The sequence below is a fragment of the Centropristis striata genome, chromosome 19 (assembly GCF_030273125.1).
Source record: "Centropristis striata isolate RG_2023a ecotype Rhode Island chromosome 19, C.striata_1.0, whole genome shotgun sequence".
Classification (NCBI taxonomy): domain Eukaryota; kingdom Metazoa; phylum Chordata; class Actinopteri; order Perciformes; family Serranidae; genus Centropristis; species Centropristis striata.
Window position 1 is genome coordinate 29,170,831 of NC_081535.1, and position 17,170 is coordinate 29,188,000.

Here is a 17,170-nt window from a genome sequence, read left to right on the forward strand (position 1 = left end):
TGGACTCATTATTAAATTAGTTTTAGTGCTCCTCATCACAAGTAAAATCGGTCAAGTAATTAAGTCCTTTAATCCCTTGCGAGGCCAGAGCTCTCCTGTGGTTACTAAAGAATCAAAACTGAACTGAATACAAACTTAAAGTGGCTGAGCTTTCTTTATCAGGACCCTGAGGCTCTGGAATAACCTGCCAAACAAGATCAGGCAAGTCCTGCATCCTCCTGCGTCCTTTATAATCTGTTTCTCTTTCTATTTACCTTACCTTGCAATTTGTATGTGTGATTATAAGCATTTCAGAAGAAATTTTAGAACAATGCAATAGAGTCATTTTCCATGTACTGTGTATCCTTATCTAAGCCCGTGGTATTACCATTTCTGAAAAGCATCAAAGAGTTGCGTGGAAGCTAAGCAATGTACTGCTGTAGACGCTGTGTTTGTTTGGAACTGACACTGAAAGTTTAAATTCATGTTAAGAATATTTTACCTCTTTACATTACTGTCAGACAACCCTTTCTGATGGGGACAGAAGCTATTATCTATACTTTCTTCACAGCCACCAGACTCCATTGACAAAAACATGAATTCTACCTTGCAGAACACTAAAATCTAACGTGGTCTAACGTTCCTGCCACCTCTTTGGTTCGTTTGTTTGTGTCATTGTGTGTCTTCCCGATCCAAACTAACATGGCATCCACAGCAGTATGTTCTGTGCCGTGATTTCCAAACTAAGCATAGCTAGAGAGAGTTCACAGCTTACTGTGGGAACATATGTCGCTGTATTTTGCTAAGGCTGAGTGGAGGTTTTTATAAAAAAATAAAAACAGTAAAGAACGCTGCATTAGCTGGCTAATGAAAACGAACCAGCACTGAATTTTTTATTTTTAGCTTTGTGAGATTGTCAACAAATCTTAACTGTAATTCTTAAATGTCCCCTTATAATTAGGACTGGCCGATATATGTATCAATATATTTAAATGTGATATGGAATTAGACCATATTGCATATATCGATATAGTTAATTTTTTTCCTTTCTTTATATATAAATGCTGCCCTTACTAGGGTTTGTCATATTTAGTTATTTTGTAATGTTTGTTAATCTTTTCTCATACAAATATATTTATTTCAGAAAAAGATTGGCCTATTCTATTTCATAGGCTATTTTATTTTAGATATTTTTTTATTTAAATGCGCACTTTATGGAGCTTTGATTTAAAAAAAAAAAAGGTACTCCTGTTGTTATACAGTATTTATGTTTACTTAAATAAATGGTTTCAATAAAACTACTTGTGACATGTCATATTTGACTTTGACTGAACATTTGCTCTCACTTTGCAATAAAAATATCATGATATATATATATATATATCGTATATCGATATTCAGCCTAAATATATCGGATATGACTTTTGGTCCATATTGAGCAGGCCTACTTATAATTACCACACAATATGATATAGATACAGAAGAAGTGAGACGCAGCTGATGTGGTTGAAGCTGTGTGCAAACAGCAAACATGGGTGTTGGGTTGGATTTGCTGGTTAATGGCTATGCGTATACTCTGAGGAGGAGCGGCCGGAGACGGTGTACCTTGTGTTTATCTAAAGCATGTGATGTCCTGGTTGCACCAAACAGAGATAAGACAATATGGAACAGAGGGAGAGAGGGGGGCAGGCTTGTATCTACAGTATGTCTGTGTTTGTACATCTCTGTCAGCAAATTAGTGCAGGGTGCTGTGCTGAGGACAGGGGGTTTTCAATCCAATATGCCCGAGTCAGCTCTTTTCTGCGTTACGTAAGGGATCTTTAGACTTTCCTCCCCCCTCTGTGGACGGCCCCACACATAAAAAACAGACTGAACATTTTCCTTGATGGTTCAAAGTAAAAGCAAAATGATTCACAGTAATCAAGTACTGTCTTGCTTGCAATCTAATCAGGGTAACATTTTAATGAAGCAGGCACAGATAAGCCCGGATAAGTCCTGTTTGACCCCTCTGGCTGCTGAGCAAAGGTTAGCAGGAGCCAACAAACACACACACACATCCTTTCCAAGCAGCACCACTGTTACCCAATGCAAGTTTCCCTTTTGCCCCAAAACCAGTATAGAGGAGAGCAGGGACAACCCCAACACCAGTTAATAAGCTAATGATAAACCACAGGAAACTGGTTATGAATTGAACTTCAACACAAACACCCCAAATGTAGGCCAAAGGCTAGTTCCCAGTAAAAAAGCAAAAAGAAGGTTTGAGTTCTCATCCTACCTTTAATGATATTACACAGACGTTCTTTATAATGAGAGAACTCTGGAGGCATGGAGAGAAACAAACACACATACTGCAGGTAAAGTATTGCTCATAGAGCTTCTCATTTATTCTTTTAGGCCGATTTTGGACCCTGACAGCGACCTATTGTCCAACCTCTGCTAACCTCATGGCCGCCAGCACAAAGCAGAACTCGGTGAAACTAAACAATACCACTATTAACCATGGAAACGTCCTATTACAGCTCATAACAATCACCTGTGTTTGAACTCAGAGGCCCAACCTTTTCATGAAGTACAATAACAGTTTGCTGCTGGCATGCATAACACGCCACAGCACACACACACTTTCCAATTCATTCCACCTCTTTGCACTGCTGTGACAAAACTGACAAGTCCATGTTTAGGTAACATGGTGCTGGAACTTAGTAAGCATGTTTCCAAATAAGACAACAGTTAAATATAAGTCGGTAAAGAAAAATGAAAACTGCCAGATTACTTCCCAAATATCTGAAGTATAAAAAGATGTGTGTTAACAACCATGTTGTCTTATCTTGTTTCCTCAGAAGCTAAAGCCGCGTTTCCACTAGGGGGAAAGTGGCCACCAGGAAAGTCTCAGGGCACACTCTCTCAAAAGTACGCTCACTCTGCGTGTCTCCATTACAAGTTAACCCCAGAGGGATTTAGAGACTCTGGAGGTGACGTTTGGTTTTTCCCATCGCTAACTGTGCACAACGATAGCAGCTGATCATAAAGAAAGCAACATAGCTAATTATGCACAACGTCTCCGCTGATCATAAACATAGTGATTGTGAACCGGCATCATTAAATTGTGCACAGAGTGTCCGGTGCTTGTTGTAAACAAACAGAGATCGCTAAGTGAACACCTCCTGCAGCAGCAGCACATACACACTGTACTGCTAAAGAGCTAACTGTAGCTATCTGCCGCTAACGGCGTGTGTTGTTGTTGCGTAGAGTTCTATGTCACATCACGCTTAGTACGTCACATCCTGCTTAGCGATCTATCCAAACAGTAACCAGGCTGTTTTCAGGGGAGAAAAAAGTCCCGACAAAAGTCCGCTCCGGGCGGCTCGTATTCAAATTAGGGGTGTTTCGGCGAGTGAGACCCGCCTCATTCCGGGTACTGGGCGGTAGTGGAAACAGTCCTTAACTTGTTATTGGTAATGAAACTATTATTGGTTAAATGGTAAACCATGATAAAATTCGAGAAAGGATAACTGTTTCAAATTCAATCATCATTAAAACCATGATTGATTCCAGCTCTTTGAAAACAACCATGGTTATTCAATTCTTGGCTATCATGGTTGTTTTGCTTTTATCAGAACATTTAATTTGCTTACTGTGTTTCCTCAGAAACTGTAACTGTAACTTACTACACAGTATGTGCTGATAAAAACAACAAGATAAACATGCTAGACTAAACATGACTATTATGATAATGATAAGAAAACCCTATGAACCACAGAACATGCAGGTGGACTTGAAAAGCTTGTTTTCTTTTTCTTTTTTTAAATTGCCAAAATTACACCATCCGTCATAGCAAGAAACAAACTTAGGGTCAGATTTTAAAATGTTCTGACATCGCGGGATGCGAGCAGAGCACTTGCTCTGTAGTACATAACTTCTCCTTATCTGCAGCCTGCTCTCCTCACCCAGTTTATTGTGGGAGGTGATGATATCAGAAGGTGTGGGCTTCAGGTCGGCAGCTGTGATGCCCAGAGGGTCCAGCCGAGCCACGTGGTGACCCCGGACCTACAGTAAACCCCATGAAAGGGGAGTATGGGAGGGACCATGGAAGTAAACAAAAGAGGCGGGTGGTGGAGGAGAGATCACACAGCCCACACCGTATGTGGGAATTGATGGTTGTGTCACATGGACAAAGAAAATGAAATAAGGAGTGAAAATGGCAAAGATGAATGAAAATGACACTCAGTGAAAGGTGGTGGATTTTTTGTGTCAAATGAAAGGGCAAAGAAAATTTGGGTCAAACCAAAGAGATCAAATGTTTAAGGGATCCGAAAAAAAAATGACAGGAAGTTGGAATGACAGAGACAGAAAGGAAAACATTAGTAAACATGTAAGCAGGTTTATATTTCTCACCAACGTTCTGGAAACCAATGGTACACGGGGCATCGTCAAAGTCTACACAGCTGATGTCCAGGGGGTCCAACTTCGCTATGTGATGCCCTCGTACCTACGCACAGGGCAACACAGCTCAGTGTGTGTGTGTGTGTGTGTGTGTGTGTGTGTGTGTGTGTGTGTGTGTGTGTGTGTCAGCCAATCCATTTCTGCAGATTAGTGTCTTTCTTTTGGAAAGTGCTGACCACTGCCTAGAAGATTTCCTCACTCGTGTCATGGCATGTTAGCAGAAACTTAGAAACAGATGCAGGTCAAAGGTTGTAAAAAAAACTGCTTAAAAGGACATAGTGGTCGATAAAGAAAACCTTGTTCTCTAATGTCCATTAACCAGGCCTTTAGATGATTAAACAGACTGATATTTTATGCTATGACATATTTTTTCAGGGAAAAGTAACAGTTATTGTTACTTACATTAAAGCTTCAATTTTCTCCATACCAAAATCCAACATTTAAATTACATGTTAAGACATCAGTAAAAATAAAACAATATTATAATACAAAAATAATAGAAGTGTGAATGAACCCTTGTTCATTTTCATAAGTATTCTTAATTCTTAGGTGTCAGCACACAAGACTGACTACTTATTAAAAAAGGCATCAAAGTTCGATTTTTGATCTCCTATGCCCTAAATTGAAATACTTTCTGTACACAGAAACAGAGCCGTATTAGAAACACAGCCTGTTTGTCTCTACTTTGACAATGTGTATATCACTGAGTCACCAGTACCAGTTGATTGGGGTTTCTAGAATCCATCTTTCATGCCAGTAAACTACAAAAATTGTACATGATGGACCACAGAGAAACGGTAAGGAGGAAGAAACAGCCAAATGACAACAGACTGATACTGGAGGTCTGAAGATAAGAGTCCTGTGGCAGCGCTACAGTCCCTTTGATATGATTGGTTTAGGATCATCACATCTGGAGACAGCCAGTGTCACCGTTAGGTGTGTTTGTAGTTTACCTGGTAGGCTCGTATGAGCGATTGTACTGCTAGATGATCCTCCACCAGTTTCTCCACGTTGGGCTGAGCCCCCACCAGTGCCTGGACACTGGCCAGTCCCTGAGAAGACCCATTGAGGGGTGGAGGGCTCTGATACGCCGCACCAGGTGGAGCCCCGGCGTTAGCGTTACGGAAAAATACATCCCAGGACTGCAGGGAGAAAAAGGAGAGAGAATGAAAGGTCACTCTACACATCATTGTGGTCATGTCCATATATTTAGAATATTGCCTGTTTTGTTTACATAAGAATGTCAAAAACATGTTAGTCAACATGATGCCATAGGTTATCCTGAACAGTGTAGGACTTGCATGTTTTGCTGGTACTTGAGGTCTAAACTTAAGGTCTTGGGCATATTCCTTGTACCTTGGCTCTAATATCATTGTATGATTGTAATATCATTTAATGTAGAGACACATTAGGTGCGCTCAAGGCACCCTTGGAACAAACATACCTCAACTTTTGTTAAGCAGAAATGCACACCACATGTCATGTGAAAAGGAACAACCAATCACAGCCTCTGTCATAAGAATTGATCCTCTAGGGGTCATGAATGTGTGTAAATTTCATAGATATCTGTCTGATAGCTGGTGAGATATTTCAGTCAGGACCGAAGAGGTTTACCATCCCTGGAGCCACTCCACTCATGTGGCTAAAAACACTTATACACTGTATTTGACCTCTCATCTAAGTTTCTAACCCGAGAGGAGGTAATTGGCTTATTGCTGTGAGAGGCTTTTGAGATCAGTGTAGTCACAGCGTAAAGGAAGCTGCTCTACATCCACCTCTGTAGTGGGATATCAGCTTACAGGTAGAGTGTGACGTAACATTTTAACCACAGCATTGTAACACTTGGCAGCACAGTAACACAACTCATTACCAACAGACAGTCAGCGCACAGTGTCTGTTCATAGAAAATATGACATACCCATTTGATGAAACCCCATCAAAAAATTAACAAACTATCATTGGATTTACAGTCTGGCAGCAATAAAAACATCTAAACCACCAATCTTTTACACACTGTTTGTTTAAGCACTTTTATGACAGCTCTACCAAGTGAATGCCTGTTTCAAAGGGTTCCAGATAAATCCACTAATTAATGTTTATCAGTGTATTGATCATAAAGCTGAGGCTGCTCTACTTGGCCCACCAAAAGCAAAGTTTAAAGTTCAAGATAAGCTTGGTAAACTGGCTTGTATTCAGCCTTCTAGTAATTTAGGAGATTTGTCTGGAAATGCTGGTTTTAATAGGAGTTTGAATTAAAAAGAGCTATTCAGTGTTGCTTCAACGTGTCGTAATTAGGTCGTTTGGAGAAAGTTACTGCTGGATTGGAATCAGTTATTTAAATCATTTCAGGTTGTGGGTGGGAATCTGATTTCTTCCTTTTACAGCACTACGAAGTAGAGCCCAACCAATTTATCAGTTCGCCAATTTTATCGGCCCATATGGCCTATCACAGACATGTCAGTATGTCCAGCGACAAATCAGCCAGGATGGCCACAAAATCCTCAATGCATCTTTTAGAATGCATTCACACCAGCCCACTTATGATGAGATTACCTTAGCAACAGTAGCAGGAGGGATAGGTAAACAAAGCATGGATTTTGATTATCCAGACTAGCAGGGACACACTTGGTCTGGAAAAGGATTATTTCTCAATGCTATGAACATCACAACACAACAAACTATGTGGATCTAGACGCTAATGAGGTTTCTTACACTTAGCAAATTTGTTGGGATACTACTTTTGAATGACACCACAACACATGTCTAACTACTTTTTTTTTTTACCTTGCTCATGTCTCATTGTGATATAACTGGTACAACAGTATGGTTGATGAGAGCCCATTATGGCTCTCATGATCATGGTGTGATCTGTACCCAAAAACTAAGACTTTGTTAGTAGAAAATAATTTGTAGCAGCACCACTATATTAAATTCAGCATTTTTACACATATTTTGCCTTTAACAAATATTGCGCTTCTTGCCATTCTGACATCGCATTAATCAATATAGTGGTTTTTATAAAAAGTTTCAACTAATTGTGCAGCTCTGGAACACACTCACAGTTTTGGTCTTTCACTTTTGCACTGCTTCTTGTGGCTGGGTGCACCACTACTCAAACAAGCAGAAGCAAACATAGACAGTATCAGTATTGTCTTTTTGTAACCTTAAGCTATTACATTTTGAACAAATATCAGTTCCCACTGAGAACTCTTTCAACTCATTGAACTTGTGTTTGCACACACGTACGAGCGTCCCCATCTGAAGGCAAGTTCAAGTTTTCAAGCAAAAATCATGTGACATCAAACACACACAACGAGGTGTCGTACCTTGTGCACATTCCTGGGATTCTCCAGCCATGCAAAATACATCTCCTCCACATAGTTAGAGCTGGTGCCATTAAGAAAGGGCTCAGCAACCACAGATGTGTTCAGGCGCCTCGCAGGCGTTAACGTCCTTAAGCCCCTTTCGATCGCCAACAGTCTGGGCTGCGATAGGCTCTGAGCTGTCTGTGCAGCCGTTAAAGGCCGAAGCCTTGCAACTGTAGTCCTTAAACGGTGCATGGCTGCAGGTTAGCCACAGCTCCTCTCCCCCCTCCCTTCCTGGAAGAAGAATACAGCAACACTGTCCTGGACAAGGAGACCCTCCTGGCTCCTCAGCAGCTTCACCTCTCAATACTCCTGTTTGGTTGAACAGATGAGTCTGGCTTCTCCACAGCTCCTGCTCCGTTACTTACGCTGGTCATCCACTGGATCCTGTTGAGAGTAAATGTTAACACTGTTCATTAAAAACACTTTCATAAGTGCAACTTGTGAGTAAAAGTTAAGATTATGTTTTTGGCATAGTCAGCAAATCACAAGATAAGACCAAAACCAACAACGTGGAAGCCTGTCCATCTATGCAATCAATAAAAAAAAGTCAACTGAGTCAAATACTGTAATGACAGAGCTCAGATTGTGGCTCATTGATTTATTAGTTTATAAGTTATTTATTGTTGTCATCATCTGCCCAACAGTTACAGAAGAGCAGTTGTTGCAGATGAAGATCTTAGATCTCAGGACAATGCTCATTGAATAAGTAGAATGGAGCGAGGAATAAACCAGCTTAGGGCACAATACTTGTTAGGCGGTGAGGTTGTCAAAAGTATAGACGCCATGATAGGTATTCAATATTGCACGTTTAAAATGATCAATATCCGTTAAAAATACATTTGAACTACTACTGAAGCTATGAAAAAATATGAAGAGCACTGTGCTGTGTTCATATTTAGGCCTACAAGGAAGGGAAAACATTTTAGAATAGTAGTCTGATAATATTGTCAATTTCGATCAATATATTACAAATGTTTTGGTATGTGTTAAGTGACTATTTCTGTACCAGCACTGTGTCCATTAATTCATTTTAAAAAAGTAGTTTTTTGTGTCCCTATGAGGAGGGTTTTTTTTCTCTTTTTGCCATATTATCAATACTAGTAGTAGTGCAAATAATAATACTTGTTGGTTTTGATCTTTTCATGTGGCTTGTTGATAAGAAAAATGAAACTCATTGCTATAACTGTGTCCGAGGTCCACATCAGATGATCAGCCCCACTCAGTACAGTACATCCTAAATTTAGCCTCATAACCATAAAAAAGTAGGTACAATTTAAGCTACACCATAAACCCAAGCAACCTGATTCACACACAAAAATATTTATCCATCACTTAAGGAGATGAAAATGTCTTTAATTTACTTTTATATCCAAGGACTGAACGTATCTGCCCTCAATAACAGATGATAACCCCACTCAGTACAGTCCACTAGGTACAGTAAGGTTACATACTAAGTTAGATTCAACCTCATAACCACAACACGTGGGTACAGTCTAAGCTAACAGTTACACCCTGAACCCAAGGGGAAAAAGTTGTTTCTATCACTTAAGGAGATGAAAATTTGATTAATTTCGACTAATATCCGAGGACTAACGTAAAGTGTAACTTCTACAACCCGCAAACTTACCTTTAACTTAAGAAACTTGAGTTTACAGCTAAGTTTTAACCGTTAAATGTCATTATTTACGGTGTGGAAATAAACGTTACTCGTTTAACTCTACGGAGTCTTATAGGGCTATTTTGAACCCTTTCATGTCTTTGTAAGTCATTTTGTGTCTTTTTTGGTCATTTGTGTGTCTTTTTTGGTTATTTTGTGTCTTTCTTAGTCCTTTAGTACAACATAAAATGTGATTTTGAATCTTTTCTTCTTACTTTCAAAACACTATCATGCTCAATAAAGAATTTTAAATGTTGCAAATGTGAACAAAGGTTGCAAATATAACATATAAGAGGGTTACGTCCAGTTCTATAATTTTATACTTAATATATTTGACCTTGTCTCCAGTTTTACTTGGTATATATTACTTGGGCTATTTTGTCCATTTTTGAATTCTTCTAATCCTGCCTGTATACACCACTTAAAAAATATTTAAATGCCATGTTGGTATTTTTTTTTTCCAGCACAACCTCACCTTTATGACCTAATAATAATTGTTTTTTTTAATTCTGATTTACTGGATCAACATTTTGAACCAAAAAAACTCAAAGAAAAAACAACATGAATGTGATCTTGTGATTGTGTGTGATCCTGTCACCCAACTCTGGTTTTTATTCTAGTGTATTTTATTTGTGTCTTGTGTTTAGCGTAACAATTTTGGTCCTTTTGTGTATTTTTTTTAGTTATTTTGTGTCTTTGTAAGTCTTATTTGGTCACTTTGTGTCTTTTTTGGTCATTTTGTGTCTTTGTGTGTCTTTTTTGTGTCTTTTTTAGTCATTTTGTGTCTTTTTTTGGTCATTTTGTGTCTTTTTTTTGTCATTTTCTGTTTTTAGTTCTGTTTTGTAGTCCAACATAAAATGTGATTTTGAATCTTTTTTTTTACTTTCACTGCAAATATAACATAAAAGAGGGTTACATCCAGTTCTATAATTTTATACTAAATATATTTGACCTTGTCTCCAGTTTTACTTGGTATATCATCATCAAAGTGAAACTGGCCTCATGGAGTTTACAGCCAGAACTTTAGAGGTAAATGTACAGTAGGGCTCCACGCTGCTTTGTTTTCTAGTCTGGATGTGATGAAGAAGTCTGAATGCTTTGGAGCTTTTGGAGACTCCAGAGGGTTTAAACGCCAACGGCTACGGTTCGTACGGTTCCAACTGTTTTTCAAAAACGGTAGCGTAACGTAGAGAGCTGCCACTGGGCCGTTAAACTCCTCTCCGCCATTCACCGTTAATATAAAAACTTTGGCTACATTTTTCGTTACCTTTCTGTCCCCGGCGCTGGCGTGGCTCTCCCTCCGCAGCGTCCCGGTGTTGGAGCAGACTCAGCACCTCAGCGTCCTGTGTCCCGTGTGTCCGGAGCGCGAGGGCGAGCGCGAGCACGACGCGGTGTGTATGTGTGTGTGCTGAGGACCAAACTCACCGCAGCGCGGCCGGGGGCGCGCACCCGGGAACTGTCTAATCACTCCGGTGCTGATCTGCGTCACACCGGCCCGTGACGTCACCACGACAACAGCAAGGTTGCGTCAGAAATAGTAAACATTCAAAGTACGAAAGACTCAGTGAAAGTGCTCAAAAACATTAATTTGAAAATGATTATTTGACTCTGTATGGAAGCTCATATCCACCAATGTGAAGAAAACATATCCTGTAAGTTGTTATATATACTGAGAAACTGTAAAATAATACATATAATGAATTTATACCCCATCTGAAAATAGTAAGTATCTAAAAATAAAAATAATAGATCTCTTTTGAGAAAGTTCCTCATAAATTTATTTCCAGATAAGTAGGCGGAAGTTATTATTTTTGTTGAGATTTCTTATTAACCTGTGATATTTAATAATTCTTTTGAATGACACCTTTTTAATTATTTTTTACCATACTTGGTCATTTTTTAAGATACATAAGACATTCTTTTGGGAATGTTTCTCATTACTTTTTAATATTTTATTATTTTTGCTCTACTCAGTCATTATTTTCAGATAAGTAGTCATTACTTTTGATTTATTAACTCTGTTTTGTGATACTAAGTCATTATTATAATAAAGTTTCTCATTATAATTACTAACAGGACTATTCTTTATGTGTGTGTGTGTGTGTGTGTGTGTGTGTGATTTAAGTACAATTTAGAAGTATTTTAGTTAAATATGTTCCATATTGTATTTTGGTTAAATTGATTTGCTCCCAGAGAAGCTGCTGTATCTTCACACCCTCTCTATATCCTGCTGAGACTCACTACTATGTTAATGCATGTTAATGTGTGTTTTAACAACACAACACCACTGTTGATGCTAATGAGGTTTGAGTGAAACTGAACAAAGGAGACAAATTTACACACATACCAGGTGTCCATTCATATTCATAGCGACCTCTTTAACCTGCTGAACCAGTGAGTCACATCTCGGAGACACTGCTGTCTGTTCCCGTTTCACTGTACGTAGTGTCTCTGACCTCCAGGCCTCTGTGCAAGTAAAACATTGATCTGTTACCTGTTGTACTTTTCCAGCAGCTACATTTATAAGTTCTGGTTCAGTGCCAGATGTTTTTTCTGCCATGGCTATGCCCTGAACTGAGCAATAAACATCAACCTTTGTCCTGACTCTGTATGTAAACAGCAAGTTAATGAACTTCAGAGTAAAATAAACTCAAAGTATGAGCAGTAAAGTAGTCGTAGTGCAGTTAAATGTCTCTGTGTGTGAGTGATATCTGTTACTACTAAGCATCAACATCAGAGCAGCATGTTTCGGTTGTTGCTGCTGCAGGTGGAGTCAGTTTAAACTACTTTATATACAGTAAGACACTTTAGTTCAGCGGTTCCTAACCTGAGGGGTCGGGCCCTCCGAAGGGTCAACAGATAAATATGACGGGTTGTTAAATGATTAATGAGAGAGAGAAGAAACTCCAGAACTATACTTCAGTCAAATTTTGAGGTTTTTGGGATCAGGGGAAAATGTACTTTTTGTTCAGTTACATATATCTGACAGCTTTGCAGATTCAGATTAAAATGAATGTTGAAGCATTAGAAAATATTAAAGATTAAGTCACTGGTTCCCAATTTGGGGGTCCATCAAAGCTTCATAAGGGGTCTCAAGGGTCTGTAAGAAAACTTATTTTTAAAACAGCTTGCCTATTGACGTTTCTGTGAATGAAAGTAAACTGAGTTATTATTATTAATTAAACTATAACGTAAAGAGTCTTGTATTATGTTAGAATAATCTGTTATTCCATCTCTTATTCTGTCTCTGTTGTCTTTCTCTGTGGAGGGTCGTCACTATCTTATTGACTTGACTCTTGCACTGCAAAAAAAGAAAAGTTGGGTGAACTCAAAATGTCAAGGCAACAAACTTTGATAAAATTTTAAGTTGGACAATTAAACTAAATATTTTAAGTTTTGTTTTTGAGTTTGCTCAACTCTGAATTTCTCTGGCACGATTGTAACGCCGCTATGAATTTCAGTTTTGTGACCACAATTTTGAGTTAGCATTGATACGCTAATGGCTACTCTTGTAGCTGTAACAAGCAGCGCTGCTAGCATCAGTTAGCCGCTGGCATCAGTTAGCCGCTAGCTTTCGCTAATGACCAAATTTCACAACAAAGAAATAAGAGTTAGCAGAACTATTGTCCCTTGTTGTGAACCCCAACTTAAAGATATAAGTAACAACAACTCACTAACTTGTTTTTGAGCAGACAACTGGCTTGCTTTGTTGTGCTAACTTACATTATTGCCCTAAATGTCAGTAATTTATATTTCCAAGTTTTACCAACTTAAATCACTGTTTTAGGCCAAAAAATATGAGTCGGCTTTTTTGCAGTGTGCATGATTAATTTATAAATGCACAGAGAGAGGTTACATATACAGTAAGTGAATTACGCATGCATAGATAGTGACCTGCGTCAATCAGATGTGACCCCCATCCACAGAGACAGAATAAGAGACAGCATAAGAGATTATTCTAACAATTATAAATGTATGCAGCGGAAACAAGCAAAGAGCCAATCTGCAGGTACAGCACCAGAACAAAGACACCTACGCACAGATTCACATTCAGTGCTTTCTGTGAAATGAGAAACACTAGAAATACTTATTTACAAATGCTTCAGGTTCAGTAACACGTGGAACATCTGAGGGCAATTGCAACATTATGTAATCCACTGACGTAAATCCTCCTTTGAACAAACATCTCTTTCGGTGTGGAATCCCTCCCCTGCAGAATTTAAACTGGATCCTATCTGGGAGTATTTTACACTCAAACTGAGACAGTTTTTGAAGTGGGATCGGCCATGCAGTCATGAATTACTTGATGCTTTTTTTGAATTTGCATCCTGTATTGTTTTGTGTCTCTTGCATCTATCGTTGATTCTGTGCTCACACCCCTCTTGTGTATTTGTTTTGTGTTGTTTAGGCAATAAATTGGTCAATGCTACAGACCTGTCCCAAATAAACATTAACCCTCTAGAGTCCATGAAAGCACCGGCACATGACTTCTTCATGACGTGAAGACATCAAAATGAAGCAACACTGAGTCTTGCCATAAGATTCCCTCTAAAGTTCTGGCTTGAAACTCGAAACCAGATTTTTTTGGATTATATTCAGTCAAGTAAAACCGGAGATAATGTCAAATATATTTAGTATAAAATATAGTACTAGAGAATATCCTAATTTTACCTGTTATATGTAATATTAGCAACCTGTATTCATATTGCAACATTTAAAATTCTGTGTATTCAGATTTTATGTTTTCCTTTGTTTCTTTTGGGTTGAACATTTTTATCAAGTAAGTCAAAGGTAAAAATTAATTATCAGGACATATAGGTGAGATAATGCTGAAAAAACTGATACCAACATGGCATGGTGAAGATTTTTTTAACAGATTTTTTAAGGGACATAATAGCCCAAGATTTCAAAGGGTTGAATAATAAAAATGCATTAAAATAGTCAGTTTACTCATGTTTAAAATGTAAAAAAAAAAGAAAAAAGGCCATAGTATACAGAGCTACGAATGAGGCTATAGCTCCACCTGGTGGTAAAGTCACGCCACTTCACTGTTAATGTAACTGGGAATTTGGAAAGTAACTGAAGTATCAAGTAAAGTAATGAAGTAGAAATATCAAGAGGCATAAAATAGAAATGCTCGGAAAAGTACTTTTACTTGAATACATTCTTGTAAATCTTTTTAGTTATAGATAGATGAATAATAGAGGAGAGGGGTACATGGTGGAAAATATGTCGATGTAATAAAGATTAATACATTATTTATCTATTTCATGATTTTTTTAATCCTGGCTATATGTTCCTGGTAGAAATGTGCTGACATTGGTGGAGAAACTAAATGCATTTACTCAAATACTACTTAAATATAATTTAGAGGCATTTGCACGTTTACTTGAGTATTTTATATTTTCTGTTACTTTATACTTCTTCTGAATGAGTTACTTCTGTGTCTTTATTTTGTATCAAGCAGAACAGATTTGAGACTAAACTACATTCAAAAACTTTTAAACATCACCAAAGTGAATTAAATGAGTGATTAAAAAAGCGGTTAGCAAGAAAACAAAGACAACTTTTTGATTTTATTGCGAAGCTTTTGGGTTTGCAAAGAAAACACACTTTTAATCACAAATGTATTTTAATTTTACTGCAATAAAACATTTTTTGAATGCAGTGTCTTCTCAGTTTTGCTCTCAAATTATTTTTTTTATTGCATTATAAAGAAATAACTCTAAGTACTGTGGTACATTTTGGAGGAAAATATTACAAGTACTTTTTAATCTGGTATAATTTAAGTTACTTTGCAGATTCAGTTTTTTAACTCAAAATTTAATCAATCAATTAATTATAACATATTATTGCAGGTTAGAATAAGATAAATAGTGTATTAACTCTATGAAGTCTTGGGCTATTTTGCCCATTTTTGAATTCTTCTCATCCTGCCTGTATACACCACTTAATTTTTTTTTAAATGCCATGTTGGTATTTTTTTCCCCAGCACAATCTCACCTTTATGACCTAATAATAATTTATTTTTTATTCTGATTTACTGGATCAACATTTTGAACCAAAAAACCCCAAAGAAAAAACAACATACATGTGATCTTGTGATTGTGTGTGATCCTGTCACCCAACTCTGGTTTTTATTCTAGTGTATTTTATTTGTGTCTTGTGTTTAGCGTAACAATTTTGGTCCTTTTGTGTATTTTTTTTTAGTTATTTTGTGTCTTTGTAAGTCTTTTTGTGTCTTTTTTGGTCACTTTGAGCCTTTTTTGGTCATTTTGTGTCATTTCTGTGCCTTTTTTTGGTCATTTTGTGTCTTTGTGTGTCTCTTTTAGTTATTTTGTGTCTTTTTTTGGTCATTTTGTGTCTTCTGTTTTTTTGCGTCATCCTGTCTTCTCATTTTGTGTCTTTTTTTAGTCATTTTCTGTCTTTTTTAGTACTTTAGTCCAACATAAAATGTGATTTTTTTTTTTTTTTAACTTTCACTGCAAATATAACATAAAAGAGGGTTACATCCAGTTCTATCATTTTAAACTAAATATATTTGACCATGTCTCCAGTTTTACTTGGTCTATCATCATCAAACTGAAACTGGCCTCATGGAGTTTACAGCCAGAACTTTAGAGGTAAATTTACAGTAGGGCTCCACGCTGCTTTGTTTTCTAGTCTGGATGTGATGAAGAAGTCTGAATGCTTTGGAGCTTTTGGAGACTCCAGAGGGTTAATCTATATTACATATATTTCCCCCATGTTCCCTTCTCCTCTCTCTATTACTCCTCTATCTATACCTTTTCCGTGATCAATATGACCTCCTGATTACTGTAACTAAAATCTCCTCCATCACACAGAGGAAACTCACATGCACACAAACACCAATCAGTGGGTCCTTCTCAGGCCTCCGCTGGAGATAAGAGAGACGAGTGATGCGCTCTCTGCATTGTCATTTTATTGGTTCACACACTGATTACATCTGATCACATTTTAATATTGATAAGACTTGGAATGCACACCATCGGCATCATTATCAGTATAATAAAGTTTTTAAAAAGAAACCAGAGAAGCTTTGTTTCACACACAGCAGCGTTCTTGTGTCCTGATCCTTCACCTGAACTGAGGAAAAGACGTCCTGAGGCTCTCCTGAACACGTTTTAATAGAGTTTGAGTCGTAGCCTCCGCAGGCTAGATACTGATTAACTGACTGAGGATTGTTTGTCAGGGAGGAAACAGATCTAAGTGAGCAGTAATCCTATTAAAGCCCAGATACTATCAGGGTTCAGGAGGACTGTTGGTTTCAGTGGTACAAAAGTGAACAAAATACACCAGAAACCACCTGCAGAGAATCACTCAGTCACTCGGGGTTGTTCATGTGACTAAAACACCAAATCCACTGTGATTAAACAGTTTTAGCAACACTTTATGACTGCTTTGGATCAGTTTTTAACATGCAAAAGCTAATTTTTTCCCTTTAAACACAAAATGCTGTCTGTACTTGCAAATGTTTTTAAAAAGCTTTTTAAAGTTAGCCCATTCCACTTAATCCATCTTGTGAAAGGCTCATTGCATGGATGGAATATGGCCTCAAATATATATATTTAAAATAGAAGTCTCTATTATATTATAGGAGCAATCTGTGATGGAGCTTTTTGGAAAAAAATAAAGGATTTCTTTTACTGAATGAAAGTGTACTCAATGGGAAACAACATGTAGAAACAGACATGTTTTTAAA

The 17,170-nt window shown here is 37.7% G+C and overlaps 1 protein-coding gene across 2 annotated transcripts in view; it reads right to left on the bottom strand.

Annotated features, from left to right (window-relative positions):
• ogdhb (oxoglutarate dehydrogenase b) overlaps window positions 1–10,826 on the bottom strand; it is a 28,151-nt gene extending 17,325 nt beyond the window's left edge. The window contains exons 1-5 of one of the 2 annotated variants that reach the window (XM_059357344.1): window positions 10,715–10,826; window positions 7,749–8,174; window positions 5,376–5,564; window positions 3,927–4,026; window positions 2,272–2,296 (exon numbers count right to left, since the gene is read on the bottom strand). In XM_059357344.1, coding sequence (XP_059213327.1) covers window positions 2,272–2,296; window positions 3,927–4,026; window positions 5,376–5,564; window positions 7,749–7,982 — 548 coding nt within the window. In that variant the 5' untranslated portion in view covers window positions 7,983–8,174; window positions 10,715–10,826. Of the gene's footprint in view, window positions 1–2,271; window positions 2,297–3,926; window positions 4,027–4,374; window positions 4,469–5,375; window positions 5,565–7,748; window positions 8,175–10,714 lie in introns of both variants that reach the window. The other variant, XM_059357343.1, reaches the window with a different exon arrangement.
• Between the last annotated feature and the right edge of the window lie 6,344 nt (window positions 10,827–17,170).